The 24,571-nt window shown below is 53.4% G+C and overlaps 1 protein-coding gene across 1 annotated transcript in view; it reads right to left on the bottom strand.

Moving 5' to 3' along the window:
• The window catches only part of PLG (plasminogen), a 46,619-nt gene that overhangs the window by 9,828 nt on the left and 12,220 nt on the right, over window positions 1-24,571 (bottom strand). Inside the window, exons 5-16 of the mRNA XM_051855159.2 lie at window positions 24,412-24,551; window positions 23,222-23,342; window positions 21,122-21,240; window positions 20,274-20,436; window positions 19,553-19,698; window positions 14,043-14,202; window positions 5,463-5,644; window positions 4,842-4,990; window positions 2,788-2,881; window positions 1,830-1,953; window positions 620-694; window positions 54-194 (exon numbers count right to left, since the gene is read on the bottom strand). Coding sequence (XP_051711119.2) covers window positions 54-194; window positions 620-694; window positions 1,830-1,953; window positions 2,788-2,881; window positions 4,842-4,990; window positions 5,463-5,644; window positions 14,043-14,202; window positions 19,553-19,698; window positions 20,274-20,436; window positions 21,122-21,240; window positions 23,222-23,342; window positions 24,412-24,551 — 1,614 coding nt within the window. The remainder of the gene's footprint in view (window positions 1-53; window positions 195-619; window positions 695-1,829; window positions 1,954-2,787; window positions 2,882-4,841; window positions 4,991-5,462; window positions 5,645-14,042; window positions 14,203-19,552; window positions 19,699-20,273; window positions 20,437-21,121; window positions 21,241-23,221; window positions 23,343-24,411; window positions 24,552-24,571) is intronic.

The following is a 24,571-nucleotide window of genomic DNA, read 5'->3' as shown; positions in this document are numbered from 1 at the left end:
ACCCAGGAACCCCAGGCAGAGAGCAAATGTGTTCACTCAGCCTGAGCCACTACCTGCTTAGCTTCAGCAGGGCAATGTCCGCTCGCGAGGGCTCCAAGAACAACTTGGCCACGTCTATGTCCTGAACGTCCAATTCCAGATTCACTTCTTTGTGTGCGCCCAGGATGACTCTGTATGCTGAAGGCCTTGGGTACCTGGGGACCATGGTGACAACAGAATCAAACTGTGAGTGTGGCCCAGCCCCTTCATCAAGTGCCCACCTGCGCCGCCACCCTGCCTTGTCCGTCTGGCAGCCCTGGCGCCTGGCTTCCGAGTGGCGAGAAGCAACGTTTACAGCTTGCCTGCCCCTGGCACTTAGGGAACGTCCTCAGGGCTGCTTGGGGGACAAGCCCTGTCCTGCTGTTTCTCCGGGCTTACCAAGTCGCCCACGCCGGGTCTTTCTTGTGCACTTTCTTTCTAGAAACACGCCTCTCCTCTCTCATCTGGTTGCCCTGGCATTTTGTCACAGGTTTCTGCACAGCTCTCCCTGGCCCCTGTGTCACTGCCATGGAGCGGGAGAGGGAAGGGGAGGGAGGAAGTCTTTTTAAAGGGACCCCATAGCACCTGGCCCCTCACGCACTTTTCCAGGCAGTGGGCAGCGGTCAGCACCCACTCGGGGGCTATGAGAGTGCCTCCGCAGAAGTGCTGTCCAGTCCTGGGAAGAGAACAAGTCGAGGCGTTAGTACAGAGCCCGTGGAGATTCTGTTCCGCTGTTCACCCTGGCTTCCGCCTGTGCCGCTGCTCCCACAGAATAAAGCTACCGGCCCACGGGGACGGGTGCAAATCCAGGCTGTGCCTCAGGAGTGAGATTTTCCAGGAGGTCCCACCCCCACCACTCTGTACAGATGGCCGGCGAGGCCGAGGCACTGCCCGGCGCCAGCTAACTGGCTCCGACTTGAAGGCCTCCATCCGCGGCTTGGACCCAAGTGTCCAATGGAAGTGACAGAGCGAAGTCCCCTCCTTGCGGGCTCGCCCCTTTGTGCAGGGTCAGTTGACTCCTCCAGGAGCCCACGTGTGCTCTTCATGGGAGCTCGCTGGGTTCTGCCCGACAATCTTTACTTTGGCACAATGTCCCCTAAGTCGCTTCCTGTCCTGGATTGCTTAGGCCTGCGGTCGCTCCTCTGAGCCAGAGCGGCAGGAAGAGGAAGGCAGAGGGCAAGTGCATGGCTGCGGCCTGCTGACCAGCTCATCTGGAAACTGACCACTAGGGGAAGGCTCTGCGCAGCAAGGCGTGGCCAGAGGAGAGGAGAGGACGCTGGGCAGCCAAGCTCGTCCACGGTGTGTCACAGGCTGACGGGGGGCGAGGCGGCGCTTTAGCGAGAATTGTAAGGAACACAAGGACGCCAAGCCAGCGGGCAGACGGTCGCACGTGTGCTTAGTGAGAGATGCTCAAGGAAGCAGAATCCTCGCAGGCGTGTTCCCCCCAAACGGTGACCCCCACTCTCCAGGTCAACTGAACGCCCGCATGTGTTTGTTCTCGTGCTCCGGCTGGGAGAGCGGCCACCGCATGCAGCCCCGTGGCGCACACCGGTGCACACGCGGCGGCCCCCAGACCCTGTGGGCACGGGCCAGCGGTACTGGGGCCTGGTGGCAGCCACTGCGCCCAGGGATTTCGATGAGAACCGACCAGACCAAGAGAAAAGAAGCTCTGTCTGGTCACTTTGAAGGAGAGAGCCTGGAGAAACCGCATTGAATTTGTAAAGGTCTTTCCCTCCGCCACTGTGTGGGCTCAGGGAGCGGAGAGGGGGCTCGCGGGGGTCCCAAGGGAGGGCGGCAGAGGCTGGGCTTACCGTGTCCTGAGACTGATCTGCCAAGGCCAGGAGTGTGGGTTGGCCACACACCCGCCGACCACCCTTCCCGGACACTTCTTCGGCTCCACCTTGGGCTTCCCACAGTCATAGGAAGAGGAGGAAGCTGTGGCACAAAGCGGGAGAAGTGCAGGTGAGCCGAAGGAAGTGATTGCGTGATTGCGCCATCTGCTTCAAGACAAACCCACGCCTCGTGAACTTGACAGGCATCGTCTGGGATACTTCCTCCAAGTTTCCAGGTGCAGTGGACAGCCAAGAAGCCCCTCTCTCAAGGCAATCCTAGCCCATGCCATTATTTCGTCGGAGGAGTGACAAAATAAACTGGTGTGGCTTGGAATCAGAAAGGAGCTGTTTGGAGAGGACTCGACTGGCACACGTGGTTATTTGTCATTGTTGCTTGATGTCAGGTCTATCATCAGCGTATGATTCCCACCAACAACACCACCTAACACAGTGCCACGGGGCCAGCCTTCTCACCTTGCCTTGCCATCACCTCCCACCTGCTCTCCCTCTCATGACACTATAGCCTGCAAGCTTCCTAGAGGGTAGGGGTGATGCCCCGTTTGGGAGCTACAGTGTTTAAAATGTCTCTCATTGTCCGCCACCCTCCAGGGTCTTCAGAAACATAAACGCAAGCCACTGTTAGTAACAATGGCAGGAGGACATTATTTCAGTCCTAACCAGTCGGAGACTCTGTACTCTATCAAATGTGGGAACCGAGTTTCCCAAATAACTTGTCATTTGCCATGGCTAGTTCTGAGACTCTTTATATAGTCATCTTTATTTTTTGTTTTTTTTTTTTCAAGGAAACATGCAATGTGATGAAATTACTCTTTCCAATACTGAGCCCAGTATCTGCTGTGGTGTCTTGTATGCAGCAGATGTGCGCAAAGGAAGGGGAGGGGAGGGGAGAGGAGGGGAGGGGAGGGGAGAAACTTACCACACTGAGGGACGTCACAGTAGTCGTAAAGCTTCCTTGGGTTCATCGTGTAGCACCAGGGGCCGTTGGTGTCACCATCAGGATTACGGCAGTACTGGGGAAAAGCAGGCATTTGAGATGTGGCTCGCACGGGACAGAGAAGGGACGAAACACTCTGTAGCAGACACCTCACTTTGGTCAACTTTTTTTTTTGGGGGGGGGGCACAGTTATTTTTCCAGATGCTGGTTGTGACGGTTAATGTCGGGTGTGGTCGTGAGTGGGTTCCGGGATAACTAGGCACGTGGGGAAGCATTCCTTGGGTGTGTCTGGGAGGTTTCCCAATGGGACTAGCAGGTGCGCCCAAGTGGCCCTGGTGGGCAGCGCCAGCTGTAGGCTGGGGGCCTGCAGAGAGCAAACACGGAAGGTGGCCTGGGCTCCGAGAATGGGGTGCACTCGACTCCTGGCCCGGCCTGCAGAACGCGGGGCCTGCGGGGCTCTGGGCTCCAGCTCACACCCCACGGCCCCCAGGCCCGTGCTCCGGCTTTCAGCACCCAGAGAGCCACGCCCTCGGCCTCGCCCACTCCCAGGCCGCAGACGTGGATGGAGCCACACCGCCCGCGTCCCAGGGCCTGCAGCCTGCCGGCGCCCATCGGGGAACTTCTCAGCTGCCACAGCCACACAAGCCACTTCCCCTAATGAGCTCGCTCCATGTGTCGATAGGCACAGCCTACCACTCTGCCTCTGGGACGAGCCTCACTAATCATGCGAAAGGCCTTTCCCTCAAAAGGAGCTCCAGCCACAGGGCCGCTCCCTGGGGCAGAGGGCAGTGGCCCTGGGGGTCTGGGGGTGGAAGATGTATGAAGTCGGGGGCATCTTCAGCAATCCAGGGCCGTGGGGGCACTGCCACCGTCTGCCCGGGGAAGCCTAGCTCAGCAATGCTTGTTCCCACGGAGCGTGCACCCTCCCTCTTCCTGGGCTATGGTGCTCAGCCCATTTGTCTCCGCCCACCCCATCGCCAGGCCTGGTGCAGAGGTCCCGGACCTGAGTGATACCCCCAAGGGGTGACACCTGACAGGAGCGCCTGATGCCCTCGGAGCTTCCTGGGTGTCGGCGCCATCTTTCATCCCAGCAAGGCCGCTCTGCAGGGGCTTCCCGATGGGGGCTTTGCCAGGGGGACCAGCTACGTGATGAGAGGGTGGGGCTTCAGCTCCACCCTGCCCCTTCCGCTGATCCCCCGAGGCCGATGATGGGAACAGTCGTGCCAACATCACGAAACCTCCATGGAAACCCAAAGGGCGAGGTCTGTAGGCCCTCGGGGTCGCTGACCTCAGGGAGGGCACCTGAGCTCAGTGCCTCTCCCACACACCCTCTCTGCGCGGCCTCCCATCCAGCTGTACACCTGTGCTTTGAGACACAGCCTTTGTAATTCACGGGTCAACAAAGACCCATTTCCTTGAGTTCTGTGAGCTGCTCAGGCAAACGAACCAAACCCAGGAGCTAAGGGAGCTCTGATTGACAGCCCACCAGAGGCACAGGTCACAGCCTGGAACTGGTAGCTGGCCCCTGAAGTGGGGGCCTGCACCCGACCCCTGTGGGGTCCGACACTCCCTCCAGGTAGACAGCGTCAGTCACAGGAGGCCCAGCAGGTGTCCCGTGGAGACTGTGCTGAGTGGTGTGTGAGCGCAGACGCCAACTTTGGCTTTTCCTGTGTCCTAGACCCCCTGGAGAGTGGTGAGACCCAGGGGAACCCACTGTGTGGAGTCCTGATGGCCCCACTCCATCTTTTCTAGACAGTTCGGCCAAAATGTCACCCAGGGCATCTTCGGTCACTGGAAGCTGGGGGCGGACACTGGACGCGACAGAGCAGAGCAGAGCGACACCCAGGGCAGGAGGCTGCAGCATGGCGCTCTGGCTGCCTGGGCTCACTGCCAGATGCCCTCTGCAGGGGCTTCCTCCCCAGCCTTCCCCCAGCACCAAAGACCAGTCCAGGCCGACTTTCGCCGACACGAGGCCGGTCGGTCTGCAAAGACAGCTCAGAGAGAGGCCGAGCCAGGCGGCCAGCACGGAGGCTTACATTGCGCTCCAGACCTGCGCGTGGGTTTGTCTCAGGCGTGAAGATGTTGTGCCTGTGGGGCTCCTGCGCAGCCCACCCCTGGCAGGGGGTGCCGTCGGCCGTGGTCGCCTTCTTGCCCCGATATCCTTTCCCGTTGCCAAACATGCAGTCTGCCGGAGACAAAGTGGGCGGTTGTGTGCCACTGTGTGCAGACCCCGGCCCACAGGGACCACCACAGGGACCACACCCAGATCGCTGGGTTTCTGTGAGCTGCCAGACTCAGGGCCACAGCCCCCGGGGCCCAGATGATTGATGGTCACTGGGAAGCCTGTGTGTTTTAAGAAATGACCAGAAGCACTCATTGCCTTGGAAATAGCCACGAATTAAGCCAGGGGTTGGAATGGGAACGCTGTCTGGGATGCCACCACAACCAACTTCAGAACAAGGTTGCGGGAAGAGAGAGCCCCTGGAAGCCGCGCCCAGTTCCTAGAGGAGCTGCCCAGCGTGCTTGTGCCAACAGCAACGGCTCTGCCCCCTACGGGTGTGTGGGGGCTCCGTCCACAGGGCACAGCCTCAAGGTTCCTGCATCCAAAGGCTGCCCCAAAGTCCCCTGCTGCCGAATCCCGGCTGCAGGCTTCTCACCTGGCTCAGAAGTAGCCTCCGGCCTCGGGAGCTGGGCCGTGGGCACAGTGGCTGCCGGGCTGGCGGCCGGCTCCGAGCACCTCCGCAGGTTGCAGTATTCCCATCTGACGCTCGGGTCGGTGGTGTAGCACCACGGGCGGATGTCATCGTCGGGGTTCCTGCAGTAGTTCATTGTCAGGTCCCTGTCAATCCCAAAGCAGCACCGGTTACCAGGGCTGGGAGAACCCTCAGGGGGCCCTGCACCCCCTGGATTTCATCAAAGTGTGAACAAGACACGTTGAAATATTCCTATTAAAGGCGTAACAGCAGCACAGGCACAGCTGGTCCCAGCTTCTAAACACCTGTCGAGTGCCAAGGACACACTAGCACTTCTACTTCTTTCTTTAAAATTATTTTTTTATTGGGGCTGGCGCTGTGGCCTAGTGTGCTAAGCCTCCGCCTATGGTGCCGACATCCCATATGGGCGCCGGTTTAAGTCCTAGCTGTTCTACTTCCGATCCAGCTCTCTGCTGTGGCCTGGGAAAGCAGCAGAAGATGGCCCAAGTCCTTGGGCCCCTGCATCCGCATGAGAGACCTGGAAGAAGCTCCTGGCTCCTGGCTTCTGATCAGCCCAGCTCTGGCTGTTGCTATTGTTTGGGGAGTGAACCAGTGAATGAAAGACCCACCGACCTCCTTCTCTCTCTCTCTCTCTCTCTCTCTCTCTCCCTCACTCACTCTGTGTATGTGTGTACATGTGTGTGTGTGTGTGTAACTTTACCTCTCAAATAAATTTTAAAAACTTCTAAAAAAAGATTTTATTGATTTGAAAGAGTTACACGGAAAATGGGGGAGAGAGAGAGAGAGAGAGAGAGAGAGAGGTCTTCCATCTGCTGGTTCATTCCCCAAATGGCTGCAATGGCCAGAGCTGGGCCAGGCCTAAGCCAGGAACCAGGAATTTCATCAGGTCTCCCACGTGGGTGCAGGGGCCCAAGCACTTGAGCCACCTTCTGATGCTTTCCCAGGTGCATTAGCAGGGAGCTGGATCAGAAGTAGAGCAGCTGGGTCTCGAACCAGCACCCATATGGAATGCTGGGGTCTCAGGCAGTGACTTTACACTCTGTGCCACAATGCCGGCCCCTATCATTTCTATTTCTAAAAAATCAAAAGCACTCCATATATAAAAGCTGAAACAATCCATATGGAAATATGTGGAAGAACATTCTAGAATATCCTCCTTCCACATTCTGCTAAACACCTCTTCAGACTGAGCTGGTAGCGATTTGCCAGGGTCATTTCAGAGTCTGTATGCACACGCAGATCTCCCCATCTGTATCTCTCTGCGGATGAATAAGTAGGGGTGTGTGACTTGGAAATAAAATGTCCTTCCCCAAAGAAGACATGCCTACGAGATGATAACACTCCCCGGCTGGCTCTCCTGGTGCACTGAGTTATAACGTAGCTAAAATACTGTATACTTACAACGATATTACTATAAATACCATTTCATGCAGATCAAGAGGGTTTGGTCTAAAAAACACAGGAAAGCTGGCCTGGAAATCGAGCTGGTGGGCAAGATCTTGTTCTGCAGAATGAATGCTTCTGTGGGCAGGAATCCACCCTGCTCTCAGCCCATTGTCTGCCAGCTGCAGCCACTCGGGGACCAGGGAAGGGGGTGAGAACAAAGATAAGGCAGGCTTAGGGGTACAGGGAGATGTCTGGGTGGTCCAGGACATCTGAGGCTCTAAACAGGAATGCAGGGGTCAGAGAAAAATTGGAGAAGGCATCGCAGCTGCGGAGGCTGGGGGTACTGGAGCACTCGGTCCGCTCAGCCCCCTGAGAACATCACCCCAGCCTCCCAGAATCCTCAGCCTCAGAAAGCTCTCCATGGTCCAGCGTCACAGTTCTGATGCAGAAAACTTGAAACTTGATGAGTTTTGATGGACACGACTAGCTGCGTAATCCACACACCTGTCACGATGTAGAACATCCCAGCACCCAAGAAAGCTCCCCACGGCACAGTTCATCTCTAGTAGCCTGCTCTCCGAGGCCATGCCACTGGTTTCTTCCACCATAAGTCAATATTGCCCCTTCTAGAACCTCATAGAAACGGGCTCAGCCAGAATCTACATTTCTGTGTCTGGCTTCTTTCCTTAACATAACAGGCTAGCACGCCATCCGTGCTACACGAGCGCGTTGACAGCTGCTTCCTTTTTGTTGCGGAATAGTGTTCTGGTGTGGAATACACCACAAAGTGCTTGTGCATTTTCCTATTGACAGACTCTGATGGTTGGAGACTATGACGAAGTTCCTTGTAGAAAACCAGCCTTGGGGACTGTTCTCATCTCCCGGGGCAAACACTCAGGAACGGGACTGCAGGTGTGCAGCACAGACGCGTGTGTCTTTCACTTAATGAGCAGTTATCAGACTGATTTCCAAAGGGGTTGTTGCACTTCACAGGAGGACCAGCCTCACTCTGCGTGCTTGACATCACTTCTCGTTGTCTGTCTCCTAAACAGCAGCCGTGGGGCCAGCACTGTGGCGCAGCGGGTTAAAGCCCTGGCCTGAAGCGCCAGCATCTCATATGGGCGCCAGTTCTAGTCCCGGCTGCTCCTCTTCGGATCCAGCTCTCTGCTACAGCCTGGGAAAGCATAGAAGATGGCCCAAGCCCTTGGGCTCCTGCACCCACGTGGGAGACCTGGAAGAAGCTCCTGACTTCAGATAGGTGCAGCTCTGGCCATTGTGGCCATCTGGGGAGTGAACCAGCGGATGGAAGACCTTTCTCTCTGTCTGTCTCTACTTGTCTCTGTAACTCTTTCAAATAAAATAAAAATCTTTTAAAAAATATAGCAGCTGTTTCTGTCGGGGTGGCGGTAGCTCGTTACTGCTGGTATTGGTTCTTTCGCGGCTGAGGTGTGGCGCGTTCCTCTCAGGAGTTGGCTGGCCATGTGTTCATCGTTTGCTGTGATGCCTGTCTGAGCAGTTGCCCGTGTGATCAGGCTGTTGGTCCTGTTATTAGTGAGGGGAGGGGAGGGGTACTTGTCCATGCTGTGTGCAAGCTGTTTGTCAGACACATGGATTGAGAGGGGTTTCCTCTCACTTTGTGACTTGCCCACTTATTTTCTTAACTTGTGATTTTTCTTTCCGTTTATAGTTAATGTTTCCTGGGTCGTGCCTAAAAAGAAGTTGCCTTCCGCACAGTTGTGAAAATGTTCTTTTAGGCCTTGTCCTAGAAGTTCTGTCTCTCAGCTTCAGTCTGAGACCTACCTTTGGGTCCAAGAGGTCTCTGAAATTAACAAGTGAAGATGAAGGCAGGGGGCAAGGCTTGGCGTTGTGTCTGTTTGTGCTATACGGACACCCAGTGGTTCTGAAGTCATTTTGGAATGAATTGATTTGCCGTCTGTATGGGAAGCTGGTTGGCCCTGTTTATGGAGGTCTGTCTTTGGGCCATTGCTTTTCATGTTTGAACACCATTGCCAACACCATAGTGTGCTGATTACTGTACGTTTATACATCTTTAAGTCAGGGCATGGAAGTCCTCCAACTTCATTCTTCTTTAACATTACCTTGGGGATTCTAGGACCTGTGCATATAAAGTTTGCCACTTTCTCCAAAGGAGGGAGAGGGAGAGGGAGAGGGAGAGGGAGAGGGAGAGGGAGAGGGAGAGGGAGAGGGAGAGGGAGAGGGAGAGGGAGAGGGAGAGGGAGAGGGAGAGGGAGAGGGAGAGGGAGAGGGAGAGGGAGAGGGAGAGGGAGAGGGAGAGGGAGAGGGAGAGGGAGAGGAGAAGAAGAAGAAGAAGAAGAAGAAGAAGAAGAAGAAGAAGAAGAAGAAGAAGAAGAAGAAGAAGAAGAAGAGGAGGAGGAGGAGGAAGAGGAAGAAGAAGAAAAGGAGAGAGAGAGAGAGAGAGAGAGAGAGAGAGAAAGGTGGGGCTGGCATTGTGGTATGGTGGGTTAGGCCACCGCCTGCTACACCGGCATCCCAAATGGGTGCTGGCTTGAGTCCCAGCTGCTCCACTTCCAATCCAGCTCCCTGCGAATGCTCCTGGGAAAGCAGTGGGGAATGGCCCAAGTGCAGGATGAAGTCCCATTTAGGCCCCGTAAGCAGTATTCAGGATCCCAGAGAACTTTGCTCTTTGTGGTTTACTCCACACTTAGCGCACTCACAGCTCAGACTGAACACAATCACTCCCGCTTTCTTTTGGTACATGTCTTCATGGCGTATTATTTCTATACTCTGGTTCCTGACCTATGTCGTAAGTTATATTACAGTAAAGATTGTCTGCTGGTGGGGCTGGCTTAGTGGTGCAGGGGGTTAAGCTGCTGCCTACGACACCAGCATCCCGCACCAGTGTGGTTTGAGTCCTGGCTGCTCTGTTTCCTATCCGGCTCCCTGCTAATGCGCTCGGGAAGGCAAACGATGACCCAAGCTTGGGACTCTGCCACCATGTGCAGTTCCAGGCCCTGGCTTCTGCCTGCTCTGGGACTGACTGTTGGGGCCGTCCGGGGAGTGAACTAGCAGGTGGAAGATGCCCTTGTCCATCTCTCCCTCTCTGTCACGCTGCCTTTCCAATAAATAAGTCTGTTTTTTAAAATCATCTATTGGAAAGAGAACATAAGTGCATTTTGGGTTTAATTTAACTGGAAAATCTGGGCCTTTTAATTGGAGTAGTTAACCCTTTCACATTTAATAATCTTATGATGTGGCTGTTTATTATAATGCTCTGATATTCTAGTTGTACAATATCTCCTTTATTCTTTTGAATTAATTATTTTTATCTATTCCTCAAGGGTTTTACAATATCCATTGTTAACCTATCCCCTTCAACTATGTATTTTTTTAAAAAAAAAAGTTTATTTTATTTATTTGAAAAACAGAGTTACAGAGAGAGTTAGAGACAGAGAGAAGTCTCCCAGCTGCTGGTTCACTCCCCCAGATGGCTGCAATGGCCAGAGCTGCGCCGATCCGAAGCCCGGAGCCAAGAGCTTCTCTGAGTCTCCCACATGGGTGCAGGGGCCCAAGGACGTGGGCCATCCTCCACTGCTGTCCCAGGCCACAGCAGAGAGCTGGATCAGAAATGGAGCAGCTGGGACTCGAACCAGTGCCCATATGGGATGCTACTGCTTGCAGGCCAGGGCTTTAACCCTTTGTACCACAGCACCAACCCCTCAACTATGTATTAATATTTATATAACTTTATGGCTAATGTAAGAAACCTAAAATAATATACTTGCATTTATCCCTTCTGTTATTCATGTGACAATGTTCATAATTTTACAAATATTGAAATTACACATTGTTATCACCTGCTTCAAGTAGTCACTTATTTCTTCAAGAAGTGAAGAAATGGGTAAGTCTCTATGTTTAAACTCATATTCATTGTGTACATGGTTCTACATTACTGAATATAGATTTAAGTTTCTATCTAGTATTATTTTTTATCTACTTACATTGCTTTCTTTAAAATCTTTTATAGTATAGGCCTATTGATAAATTCTCTCAGTTTTTGCTTGTTTGGGGAAGGGCAGAATTTTTTTAACATTAATTTTCTAGGCCTATTTTATTGGGTATAGGTTCTAGGTTGACAGTTTTTTTTCTTTTTATCCTTTACAGATGTTATTCCATGGTTCCTGATCAGAAAGTGTCAGTCACTTTTATCACTGTTCCTCTATGTAAATGTGTCCTTTCCTCTTGGCTTCTTGTAAGATTTTCTCTTTATCTTTGATTTCTGAAAAATTAACTATCATGTACCTATGTGAGCGGTGTCATTTTTAAAAATTCTACTTCTGGGGCTGGTGCCATTGCACGGTGGGGTAAGCTGCTGCCTGTGGTGCCGGCATTCTGTATCAGAACGCAGGTCGGAGTCCCAGCTGCTCTGCTTCTGATCCAGCTCCCTGCCGATGTGCCTGGGAAGGCAGTGGGAGTTGTCCAAGTTCTTGGGCCCCTGCCACCCATGTGGAACTTTTAAAATCTCATTTATTGGGGCTGGCACTGTGGCATAGTTGGTAAAGTCACCATCTGCAGCACTGGCATCCCATATGGGCATCAGTTCAAGTCCAAGCTGCTCCACTTGCAATCCAGCTCTCTGTTATGGCCTGGGAAAGCAGTAGAAGGTGGGTGGCTCAAGTCCTTGGGCCCCTGCACCTGCATGGGAGACCAGAAAGAAGCTCCTGGCTCCTGGCTTCAGGTTGGCACGGCTCTGGCCATTACTGCCATTTGGAGAGTGAACCCACAGATGGAAGACTTCTCTCTCTCTCTCTCTCTCTCTCTCTCTCTCTCTCTCTCTCTCTGCCTCTGCCTCTCTATAACTCTGCCTTTTAAATAAATAAATAAATGTTTTTAAACAAAAGTCCCAATTATTTATTTGAAAGGCAAAATGATGGAGAGACAGAGAGAGATCTTCCATTCACTGGTTCACTTCCCAAATGGCCACAATGGTTGGAGCTGGGCCAGGCCAAAGCCGTAAGCCTGGAACTCCATCTGGGTTTCCCACATAGGTGGCAGGGGCTCAGGCACTTGGGCCATCACCCAGGTGCATTAGCAAGGAGCTGGATCAGAAGTGGAGCAGCCAGGACTCAAGAAAGTGCTCATATGGGATGCTGGCGTCACAAGGGTTGCTTAACCTGCTGTGCCACAACACTGGCCCCAAAACAAATGTAAACTGCATGAATAAATCAAAAATAAAAAGTCTATGATGTTCTTCCTATCTGGAAAAATGTAGCCAGCATTACTGCAGGTATGTTTTTCTGTGCCGGTATCTCATTCTTCTACACTTGATCTTAGCCTAAAGGCCGAGAAGCGGTAGTGTCTCCTTCTTCTGCCCTGGAACTGGTCTCACGCCTGTCAGGTCTTCTGATATTTCCTCCAGAGGCCTTTGAGGCCCTGCTGTCTCACAGTGTCTGTTTGCACTTCCGTTTGTACCTTCTGCATTGCATTACTTTTGAGTTAATTTTTTCCCTGAAATGTCTTATCCTGATGATAAGGTTATCGGGTGAATATTGGATTCAAGACATTTGCTGTGTTCATCCTTTAATTTCCATTTGGCTCTTTTATAACTTTCCATCCTCTTGATAGTGTCTGTTTGGTTTTTATGCTCATATCCTCATTTAAGTCCTCGAAAAAAAATATGTTTTTACTTCTTTTTCTGCCAAGTTGATCATTTCTGTCGATTCTGGTCTATGTATAGCAACTGATTTCCTCCTGGGCATGAACACATGAGCTGTTTTTAACCACTTGAGCTGTTTTGCATGTCTGGTAGATTTTAGAGCTTCTGGACGCGTGATGGGGTGCCCCGACTTCATTGTTTGTCTCTAAAGAGTGTTCAGTGCTCTTCCTGCAGGAAGCCAATCTACTTGGAGCTCCTTCTGACCCCTCAGGCTTTGCTGTAAGCTGTGCTGGGTGTTAACAGAGCAGCCCTTACTCTGGGAACGCATTGCCCCATCTCCACCGTGTTTCCTTCCACTGACACGTCAGGATGCTCAGAGCACCGCCACCTCCCTGCTGTGCCGGTTCTGTACTCACGGAGCTCATGCTCCCCTCTGACGGCTCTTCCCCCAGGACTGCTCTTGGTCCCACTGGTGTGGTGGAATCTCCCTGTGCCTGCGCAGCCGCGTCTTCAGCCAAAGACCCAAGGGGGCCCTGTGCACATTCCTGGGGCTCCCTCTCACCACAGAGCCTTTCTCGTGACTGCCCCGCCCAGAAACGACCACCACGATGCCTCAGAAATCGCAAACTGCAGTCCCTGCCCAGCTCAGCCTGAGTGCTGTCGTCTGCTTTGGCTTCAACTCTGCCCTCTTCAGACCAGGAAGTGTCTCCATGGAGAAAGCTGGGGTCACCATGGCCCTGCAAGGTCCCAGTCCTATTGCCTGTGGTTCACTGGGATCAGTTACCGCAGGAAGCCTGCACTGGTCAGACCCGGTCTCTGTCCATCTCTCTGCCTATTTTACATTTCAGCATCTGAATACATCAGCCGTCCTGTTCTTCCTCTCCTCGTCCCGGCCTGTCCATATCTCTCTGGTCATTGGTACCCAGGACCAGGTCAGACAGATAAAATACACAATGTATTATATGGGTGTGTGTTATTTTATATAATATATTAGAAGGATAGATATAGGTAAGTAGGTAGGATAGATGGATGGAAGGATGAATGGATGGATAGATAATAGATATAGCAGATAGATAGATAGATAGACAGATAGACAGTAAGATAGATAGATGTTGACTTGTAACCCAAGACACAATGGCAAACACAAACTCCAGGGCTTGGAGGTTGCAATGACAGGATTCTGCAGTTCAAGGATTACATTGGCCCTTGGTGGGTGTTATGAAAATGCAGTTTCTAAGTTTTTGCCATCCGTCCTCCTGAGCTTTCCGCTAGTGTGATGTCACCACCTCCACACCCCCAGTGCTTCCACAAAACCATCCAGGAAAAGCAGGAAGAGCCTTCCCAAGACCCTGCACTCAAAGGCAAGAGTGCTGACACATCTTGCCGCCCGTTCTGGCGATTTGACAGAAACCTGGTCCTAAGACGTGAGCTTGGAGCACGGCTCTGCTAACAAAGACCAAGGTTGGCTAGCGCTCCTCTCACAGTGCAAAGCAAAGACATACGCATTCGGGTAGTTCTGTGGGGTCCTCTGATGCTGGTGTGGTGTCATCGACAGCCAAGACTGGCATTTCCGCCCTGTGATGGTGGTGGATGACGTCCCTCGATAGCTCTGCCCGTTGCCCTGGTAGCACTCCTGGACCACGGGGGTTTCCTCGGGTGGTGCTGCGATGGAAACACAAGAAAGCAGGCTGAGCAGCGAGTGGGCTGGAGAGAGAAGCGGAGCAACTTCGGACACGACAGCGCTGTGACTGCCAGTGCCACAGCTGTTCTCCTCTTGTACCGACAGGCAGACAGGCACCCCACGCAAAGACTGCTGATATCTAGAACCTGAATGACCCTTCTGGGAAATACTTAATGTAAAACTCAGCAGAAAGAAATACACTAATGAGAGGTTTGTAACAGGACATCAGACTCCTGTACACACTCATCTCTAACTCTCTAGAGGCTATTATGAGCACAACAGAGCAGAGACCAGAGGGAGGTGTGTTCAGTGGCACAGACTGTAGGTGGTGGGTGGTTGCCAGTGGGGACAGACATGAGCACAGACTGTAGGTGGTGGTGGTTGTCAGTGCGACAGACATGAGCACAGGCTGTAGGTGGTGGTGGTTGTCAGTGCGACAGACATGAGCACAGGCTGTAGGTGGTGGTGGTTGTCAGTGGGGACAGACATGAGCACAGGCTGTAGGTGGTGGTGGTTGTCAGTGGGGACAGACATGAGCACAGACTGTAGGTGGTGGGTGGTTGTCAGTGGGGACAGACATGAGCACAGGCTGTAGGTGGTGGTGGTTGTCAGTGCGACAGACATGAGCACAGGCTGTAGGTGGTGGTGGTTGTCAGTGGGGACAGACATGAGCACAGACTGTAGGTGGTGGGTGGTTGTCAGTGGGGACAGACATGAGCACAGACTGTAGGTGGTGGTGGTTGTCAGTGCGACAGACATGAGCACAGGCTGTAGGTGGTGGTGGTTGTCAGTGCGACAGACATGAGCACAGGCTGTAGGTGGTGGTGGTTGTCAGTGGGGACAGACATGAGCACAGACTGTAGGTGGTGGGTGGTTGTCAGTGGGGACAGACATGAGCACAGACTGTAGGTGGTGGTGGTTGTCAGTGGGGACAGACATGAGCACAGGCTGTAGGTGGTGGTGGTTGTCAGTGCGACAGACATGAGCACAGGCTGTAGGTGGTGGTGGTTGTCAGTGGGGACAGACATGATCACAGACTGTAGGTGGTGGTGGTTGTCAGTGGGGACAGACATGAGCACAGGCTGTAGGTGGTGGTGGTTGTCAGTGGGGACAGACATGAGCACAGGCTGTAGGTGGTGGTGGTTGTCAGTGCGACAGACATGAGCACAGGCTGTAGGTGGTGGTGGTGGTCAGTGGGGACAGACATGAGCACAGGCTGTAGGTGGTGGTCAGCGGGGACAGACATGAGCACAGACTGTAGGTGGTGGTGGTTGTCAGTGCGACAGACATGAGCACAGGCTGTAGGTGGTGGTGGTTGTCAGTGGGGACAGACATGAGCACAGACTGTAGGTGGTGGTGGTGGTCAGTGGGGACAGACATGAGCACAGACTGTAGGTGGTGGTCAGCGGGGACAGACATGAGCACAGACTGTAGGTGGTGGTGGTTGTCAGTGCGACAGACATGAGCACAGGCTGTAGGTGGTGGTGGTTGTCAGTGGGGACAGACATGAGCACAGACTGTAGGTGGTGGTGGTTGTTAGTAGGGACAGACATGAGCACAGGCTGTAGGTGATGGGTGGTTGTCTGTGGGGACAGATTTGAGACCCCTGCGCACACTATTCCCCAAGCTCTTTGCTCACCCAAAATCAGAGCTTTGGAGGAAAGGGGCAGGAAACGGTCCCTTGTCTAAGACTTTGTGCAAAGATCCACCATTCCTGGGGAGAAGTAGAGGCACAAGTCTCAATTCCCAGGAGGAGAGGCAGGACTCATCCCCTGTGCCCAGGATCCTGTGCCGACCAAGCCCAAGTCTGTGGCTCTGACACACAAGCACCACCACAGGCACAAGTTCCAAGGGAGGGAGGAACAGGGTCACTGGGTGTGCAGAGCCTGCCCAGGGCCGAAGGTGGACCAGGAGAGAGCATCTGCCCTCCTCCACCCAGAGCTTGACAGAGTGTGTAAGAACCGGTCATGTGTTGCTGGGCTCAGTGAAGTGGAAGGAGAGACTCTCTCCGTGTTGCAGGCATGCAGTGACCACTACAGGCTGAAAAGGGGTCAGGGCACTGAGCAAACCCTCGGCGCCCATCACTGGAGGAATGGAAAGGCTGTGGTGCACTTATGGGGAAAGTGGCAACAACAAAACCAAACTCAGTTCATCTCCCGGCTCCGGGGACTGCATTCCCCGCGCAGCGTGCTGACAAAAGGGATTTCCTGTCAAAGCACACGCTCTCTCCACTGCGGTCTCCTCTGATCCTCTATGCAAACTGTCCATCAGTTCATAAAAAGCACAGACGCCACAGGGGAAGAAGCCACTGTTGGGTGTAAAGCAATCCACAGGGCCCGACGCAGAGATGACGCATCTAGAAACCATCAGATGGGAACTGGGAGACAGCCATGACTAGGCAATCAAAGGATCCTGTGGTCAAAGCAGGCAGTTTGCATGGATAGCTTGATAATCTCAGCAGTTTTAAAAAAGAGCAAAATGGCAATGCAAGAACCAAAATCCATGGTATCAGAGGTAAAAACAATCCTCAGTGGGCTGTTTAACCAATGAGACACAACTGGGGAGATTAATCAGTGAACTTGAAAACAGGCAGACTGTCACACAAATAGAAACAAGGAACAGGTGGAGAAATAGCAGAATATTTGTTTTATATATTTATATTAGGAGTATGACAGCATTTAAAAGGATCTAACGTTTGGGCACATGGAATCCGAAACAGAGCATGGATACAGAAAAAGGGAAAAGAACTATTTGAATGCAGGTGAGTACTGAAAAGTGAAATTAAGAGGTAAATTCATTTGGCACAAAAAGTTGGTATCTGTGCAGTTTTTGCATCATATGCATTCTCCATGAACTTTCTGAAGCTAGCTCACACAATGGCTGAGAACTTCACAAAGATAACGAGAGCTCACAATCCGTAGCTCCAGGAAGGTCAGAAAGCCCCAGGCAGGCGAATATGAGAGGAATACACAGACACGAGACACAGCACCGTCAATGGTGAGAAACGAAGCAAAGCTGAGGAAGCCCCACGGGCAGCCGGAGGAAGACAGCCACGGAGACACAGGAACGAGGGGCCGCGGGGAAGGTTCCTGTCGGAAGCTGCGCAAAACAGAAGGTACTGAAGCAGCATCTTCAGAGTGGGAAAAGAAATAACCCGTCATCTAGTATCCATACTCTGCAAAGCTGTATTTTAAAACTGAAGGCAGTGGCCAGGGTTTTGGCATAGTGGTAAAGCCGCTGCCTACAGTGCCGGCATCCCATGGGTGCCAGTTCGAGTCCCAGCTACTCCACTTCCGATCCAGCTCCCTGTTATGGGGAAGCAGTGGAAGATGGCCCAAGGGTTTGGGCCCCTGAACCCATGTGGGAGACCTGGAGGAAGCTCTGGCTCCTGGCCCCTGGCCCAGTGGTGACCACTGTGGCCATCTAGGGAGTGAACCAGCGGATGGAAGATCTCTCTTCATCTTTCCCTCTCTCTCTCTTTCAAAATAAGTAAATAAACCCTTAAAAAATCCTGAAGGCAAAATAAAGGCTTTTTCAGACATACAGAAGCAGAAGGACTTCGTCCAGTAGACCCGTGCGACAAGAATGGCAGAAGATCCACTTTTTTTTAAAGAAGGAACAATGGTATCTGAGCACCAGATGGAAGTTTGGATTTACACAAAGAAATGAGGAGCTACAGAAATGGTTGAATAAAACAATGAAACACCAAAACATCTTTATCTATGATCACTTTAAGGCACACCTGACCATTCAGGGCAGCCATAGCATCAGGGTGCTCAGAGATTTGTATCCTACTGGAGGAAAGCACCTATTAGAACAACAGCACCGCCCCTGGGCAGGGAGGGAACAGCAGCACAGTGTTCTAGAACAACAGTGCTTGACTGTGGGGTGTGATGCGTTCAAGACGGATAAGGCAGGGGCTGGCCGCTGCGGTGTAGCAGGTAAAGTCACCGCCTGGGGTGCCTGCATTCCATATGGACGTCAGTTGGAGTCCTGGCTGCTCCACTTTGGATCCAGCTCTCTGCTGTGGCCTGGGGAAGCAGTAGAAGATGCCCAAGTCCTTGGGCCCCTGCACCCATGTGGGAAGACCCAGAGGAAGATCCTGGCTCCTGGCTTTGGATTGGTATAACTCTGGACATTGTGGCCAATTGGGGAGTGAACCAGTGGATGGAAGACCTCTCTCTCTCTCTGCCTCTCCTCTCTCTGTGTAACTCTGACTTTCAAATAAATAAATCAATCTTTGAAAAAAAATATGTATATGGCAAACTGGGAAAACACAAAATCCACTAAGATCATGGTAGGCAAGCAGTGGAGATAAAAGACAATAATAAAAATATTCAATCCTGGGCCGGTGCTGTGGTGCAGCGGGTTAATGCTCTGGCCTGAAGAGCAGGCATCCCATATGGGTGCCAGTTCTAGTCCCGGCTGCTCCTCTTCCAATCCACTCTCTGCTCAGGCCTGGGAAAGCAGTAGAAGAAGGCCCAAGTCCTTGGGCCCCTGTACCCAAGTGGGAGACCCAGAAGAAGCTCCTGGCTCCTGGCTTTGGATCGGTGCAGCTCCAGCCATTGTGGTCATCTAGGGAGTGAACCAGCAGATGGAAGACTTCTCTCTCTGTCTCTACCTCTGTCTGTAACTCTGTCTTTCAAATAAATAAAACAAATCTTTAAAAAAAAATATTCAATCCAAGTAGAGGCAGAAGAAATGAGAAAAGGAAAAAAGTTCAAATAGGAAAAAGAGAAGCAAGTGGCTTGGTGATAGATTTAAATCCAACCACACACACAGTGAATGCTAATGGCCTAAACTCCTCCATATGGAAGCTGGGAAAAATATGTCAGACAGACACTAGTGGAAAACAGAGCTGCAAAGGTTGTAGGGATCCATGACATGGAGAGACCCTATGTAATGAGAAACGGGGTCACTTTGTCACGAAGACACAACAGGCCTGTGTGTGTGCCTGACAACAGAGCTTCAACACGGGTGCAGCAAACAGAGGTAGAGCTGAAAAGAGGAACAGCCGGACGTGCCAGCCGTCCGCTGTCCGGGCCGAGAGGGGACAGGAAGCCAGGAAGCACACAGGGCGCTGACACCTGGCTTGAGCCGGCCTGGAGAGATGGCTCCTCAGCGACAGCGGACCAGTGTTGGCAAGAACACGAGACCCGTTCCCCCAGCTGACCCTTCGAAACCACACCCCGAGCCCCAGGCCACCTAAACTACGCACACAGCACGGTCTCGGACGCAGCAGAACTGAGCCAGCGAGAGCTGCTCTTGGGTGTTGCAAGGGCACCGACCTAAGGGGCGCGCTCGTTCTCCATAGAGAGAGCCTGTCCTTACCTGGGGCATCCAGGGGCTCCACGGACGTGGGCGAGGAGGCACAGGACGGGATGTCACAGTGCTCCCACCGCACCTTGCTGTCGGTCGTGTAGCACCACGGAGCCGACTCTCCATCCGGGTTCCGACAGTAGTTTTCATCCAGGTCTCTGAAAGAGGAGTGACCGTGAGCTTTGCACAGCAAAGAGGCCATGTGGACGAGGTGCCCACGTGCTCCTGGGCCGTGGGACTGGATCAGCATCCGGCTGATACTCTGGAGGGAGGCCGAGTGGCCAGCAGGACGGCTGGCGTGCAGCAGGACGCCCAGGGCTGCCGTGGAATCAGGGCCCAGGCGCTTCTCACGGGGGAAGCGTGGCCTCGCCTCTGATGGCCAGGTGAAATGGGTCCTGGCTGCGTGACGGAGCTGACTCTCCTGGGCACTTTGTACCTTCCTCCTGCCCCCAGGAGCCCGGCCTGTGCTGTGGTGTCAGTGTGCGTGAGCCCCAGTCCTCACACCTCAGGCTGCCTTGACTCAGTGCAAGTCTTGTATGTACAAATATGCTGCTGGTGTTTCTGATTCAACAGCCGTGGGGTGGGGCCCCTGAATTTGTGTTTCCAGCAAGTTCCTGCTGAGGCTGGGCTGGGAAACACCTTGAGAACTGCTACTGGGCAAATGCAGCCAAGTTCACTTCCAGAACCCTTGAACAACGGGACCCCGCCTCGCACAGCAGCGGGGGGCACTCACTTGCAGGGGAAGTTTTCCGGGGTCCTGTTGTGGAGGTGAGGGGTCTGCTCACTCCAGCGCTGACAGGTGAGCCCGGACTTGGTGCGGGCCACCTTCCCTCGGTAGCTCTCACCCCTCCCCTTCAGGCACTGGTGGGTCGGGCCAGAAGGGGGCGGGGGTGTGGCTTGAAAGAGGAAAGAAAAGACAATGAGGATCTTTAAGTAACAGGTGTGCATGCCAGTCCCACAGCTGCTGGATTCCAGGTCCTCTTCTCTTGCCCCTTGGAATTTGGCTCTTGAAAAGTGGGGGGGAGGCTGGCCCTGTGGCACAGCTGGTGGGGCCATCGCTTGCAACTCTGGCATCCCATAGAGGAGCGCGTTGGAGGCTCAGTGGCTCTGCTTCCGATCCAGCTCCCTGCTGATGTGCTGAGAATACAGCAGAAGACGGCTCAGACCTGGGTCCCTGCCTCCCACGTGGAAGACCCAAATGCAACTTCCGTCTCCTGGCTTTGGCCTGGCCCAGCCTCAGCCATTTGGAGAATGGATGATCTCTGCCTCCTTCTCTCTCTGTTACTCTGCATATCAAGTAAATGAATACATAAATCTTCAAAGCACACAGAGAGAAGTGGACCCCAGAGAGAACAGTCAAGAACCTACATTTGGAAATCTCTGACCGGAATAGAAAGAACCCGTGATAAATGGATGCTCCAAACAACTCCCCCATTCACCAACAAATGCTCCAACAGAACACAAGTGAAGTAGAGTGGCGACTGCCCCAGGCCTCCCGGGAACCATCCAGGGACCCGCCGTGTGTTCCCCCGGGGCTGGGGCGCAGTGCTGGGGTGCAGGGCAGCGCAGCCCCGTACTCACTGCAGCGCGGGATGTCACAGAGCTCCCAGCGCTTTTTGGGGTCCATGGTGAAGCACCAGGGGCGCGGCTCGCCGTCGGGGTTCCGGCAGTAATTCTTCTTCAGGTTCTTGTTGGGAAATCTGAGTGGGCGACAGGGATTTCCATGGCACTGAGCATTCACAGTCACGGAACAGTGAGCAAACAGTAGACACCTGCTGCATGCAGGACACAGTCAGGCATCCCCCACCCCCGTCTCCCGAAGAGGCGTCCTCCGAAGCTGGCCCCCTAAGAGGAAGATTGGCCCAGCACTAACAATTTGGGTCAAAATCACTGACCAGGATGTTGGCCATCTGGAAAAATCGACGAGAGCAAGTCCAGTTATTTAGCTGCAAAGAATAGCAATGTTTAAAATACAAATACACTGCCTAAAGATAGCGTCTCATACATAAAGCAGCTGGGAGGTTCATGTATTTGTATCTTTTTTTAAAGATGTATTTATGCCGGCGCCGCGGCTCACTGGGCTAATCCTCCGCCTAGCGGCGCCGGCACACCGGGTTCTAGTCCCGGTCGGGGCGCCGGATTCTGTCCCGGTTGCCCCTCTTCCAGGCCAGCTCTCTGCTGTGGCCAGGGAGTGCAGTGGAAGATGGCCCAAGTGCTTGGGCCCTGCACCCCATGGGAGACCGGGAGAAGCACCTGCTCCTGCCATCGGATCGGCGTGCTGCGCCGGCTGCAGCGCACTGGCCACGGCGGCCATTGGAGGGTGAACCAACGGCAAAGGAAGACCTTTCTCTCTGTCTCTCTCTCTCACTGTCCACTCTGCCTGTCAAAAAAAAAAAAAAAGATGTATTTATTTATTTGAGAGGCAGAGTTACAGAGAGAGAGAGAGAGAGAGAGGTCTTCCATCCGATGGTTCACTCCCCAAATGGCTGCAACAGCTGGAACTGGGCCAATCCGAAGCCAGGAGCCAGGAGCTAGGAGCTTTCTCTGGGTCTCCCACATGGATGTGGGGGCCCAAGCACTTGGGCCATCTTCTGCTGCCTTCCCAGGCACATTAGCAGGGAGCTGGATCAGAAGTGGAGCAGCCGGGACTTCAGCTGGTGCCTGTGTGGGATGCCGGTGCTGTAGCAGCTTAACCTACTACGCCACAGCGCCGGCCCGTGTCTCTGTATCTTAAAGGCATGGTCCTTCCAGGCTCCCAAGCAGCTGCTGCAAGACCTGAAGCTCAGAGAAACCGAGAGGGAGAAGCAGTGGCCTGGCCAGCGAGGGGGACCCTCTGGCTGCGGCCGGGAGCTGCAGGCTGTGCAAGGTGGCTTGGACCCTGCTTCGTGCCTCTGTCAGGGCGGCTGCGGCTTCTGCCGGCTCCTACAAGTGAATTTGCCCAGTTTGGGGCCTGGAAGCCCCCACTGTCTTTTCCCCTTGGAGGAAAATGGCAACAGCTGTGTGTCAAACTGGGCCTTTGGAACAGGAGGTGCAAACAATCGGAGGAAAGCGGTGAGTGCCCCATTTTCACGTTCTTAGAAGCCCTGCTCGTCCTACAGGCATCAGAGGGCAGAGCAGCTGCAGGAGTGGTGTTTTTCCAGCACGACGAATGTGAAATCGAATCCTCACCCACAGGTTCTGCAGCAGAGACTCCTCCCAACCCTATTCTAAATTCCCAGTCCCTTTGGAGAACTCGGTGGAAGCTACAAATCTGCAGCCCAGAAAAATGCAGGAATATCGACACACATCCAGCTGTGGGGATCCAAGGAACCCAGGCCACTTCACCTGTGGACCGTAGGTTAGGGAGCCTTGCAGCTCACGGGGTTTAAAGAAAGGAGAAGGTGAGAGTGAAGAGAAGAGGAACTCGTGTGGGAAACACACCAGCAAGACGCATCTGGACTCCTGAATCTCAGATCTTGCTGGGTGCAAAATTTCACACAACGGCAGGTCCGGTTACAAAGCAAATTCCAGCTCGGGGGGTCTGAGAGTCTGCATTTCACAAGTTCTCAGATGATGGCACCACGGCGGGTCCCAGAGACCACATCTGGACAGCGAGAGCGCCCACCGCCTGAGGACCGCCCAAAGGCGCACAGGGCAGCAGCTGCCGGAGCGAGCGGCGGCCTCCGGCCCGGGACTACTTACTTGGAAGGGATGTAGCCGTGCGCATGCGGGCTCTGCGAGTCCCAGGCCTGGCATTCGATGCCAGACATCGTCTTGGAAATTTTGCCTTCATAATTTTCTCCGCTGCAGTGCATACATTCATCTGGGCCGAGTGGGAAAGAGAAGAAAGACACCAAACAGGTCAAGCAACACGAGAGGAGAAACTAGAATCCCACTGGAAATGCCCCAAGCACCGCTTGCCACCTGTTCAGACGAGAGCACTTCAAAAGTCTGCGGAAACAGGGAATTAAAGGTGTGAGTTGATGTCGGTGCGAAATAATTTCCTAATGTGTAGAAAATGCGTATTCTGAGATTTCTTTCTTTTTAAAATGATCTAAGACCTGAAACTTTGATTAGGAATGAGGGCAGTCACGTGGTGGGGCAGAGTGCACTGCTTCGCTCATTTTTACGGAGTAAGGGAAACGAGACAGACTTGACACAAAAACGATGCACTTGGTGCCCGCAGAGGCCACATGACTGGCAACACTGGGCACAAACAAGGCCTCCAGGCCAGTCAGGCAGAGGCTGAGAGCTGAGCTGCTTTGTGGTCCGCTGGCCCAACTCTCTTTCACAGGACAATTTTTATTTTTCAGCGTGAGGGGTCCCATCAGACCAGCCGAGCCATCAAAAACCTGGATTGCTGACTTGAAACTGGTCTCGCTGCTGAGCCTGAGCTACACTGCAAACCCCACCACATTCCGCTGAAACTGCCCCAGTGTTAATCTGCTTTGGATCCAGCTCCCTGCTATGACCTGGGAAAGAAGCAGATGATGGCTCAAGTCCTTGGGCCCCTGCACCCACGTGGGAGACCCGGAAGAAGCTCCTGGCTTCTGGCTTCAGCCTGGCCAACCCCAGCCATTGCTGCCATCTGGGGAGTGAATGGGCGGGTGGAAGATGACGTTCTCTCTGTCTCCCTGCCTTTCAAATAAGGCTTTTTGTCAAAGGTGTGTATGTTGAGTACAGGTCTGGTTCTGTGTTTGTAAAAGTTGAAGTGACATTTTAATAAAGATAACCCAGATCAATACGGGGGATCCTTAGGTCCTCCCAGAGGTGCACACGTGACTCATTTCTAACTTCGTCACGCCGGCACTAATGGATCGTTCACCAGGTCCGGGGGCAGTGGCACTGACAGGCGAGGAGCAGGTGCGCTCTGCGTCCAGGGCGGCTCTCACCTTCACACTCCGGGATGTCGCAGTAGTCGAATCGCTCGTCTGGGTTGGTCGTGTAGCACCAGGGCCCCTGCTCGTCGTTGTCTGGGTTCCGGCAGTAGTTCTCCTCCAGGCCCTCCGCGGGGTACTTTTTGGGTGTGAAGCTGGGGAGGTGGGAAAGACG

Source organism: Oryctolagus cuniculus, chromosome 5 (assembly GCF_964237555.1).
Source record: "Oryctolagus cuniculus chromosome 5, mOryCun1.1, whole genome shotgun sequence".
Taxonomy (NCBI): domain Eukaryota; kingdom Metazoa; phylum Chordata; class Mammalia; order Lagomorpha; family Leporidae; genus Oryctolagus; species Oryctolagus cuniculus.
This window is presented reverse-complemented; position numbering and strand designations above follow the sequence as displayed.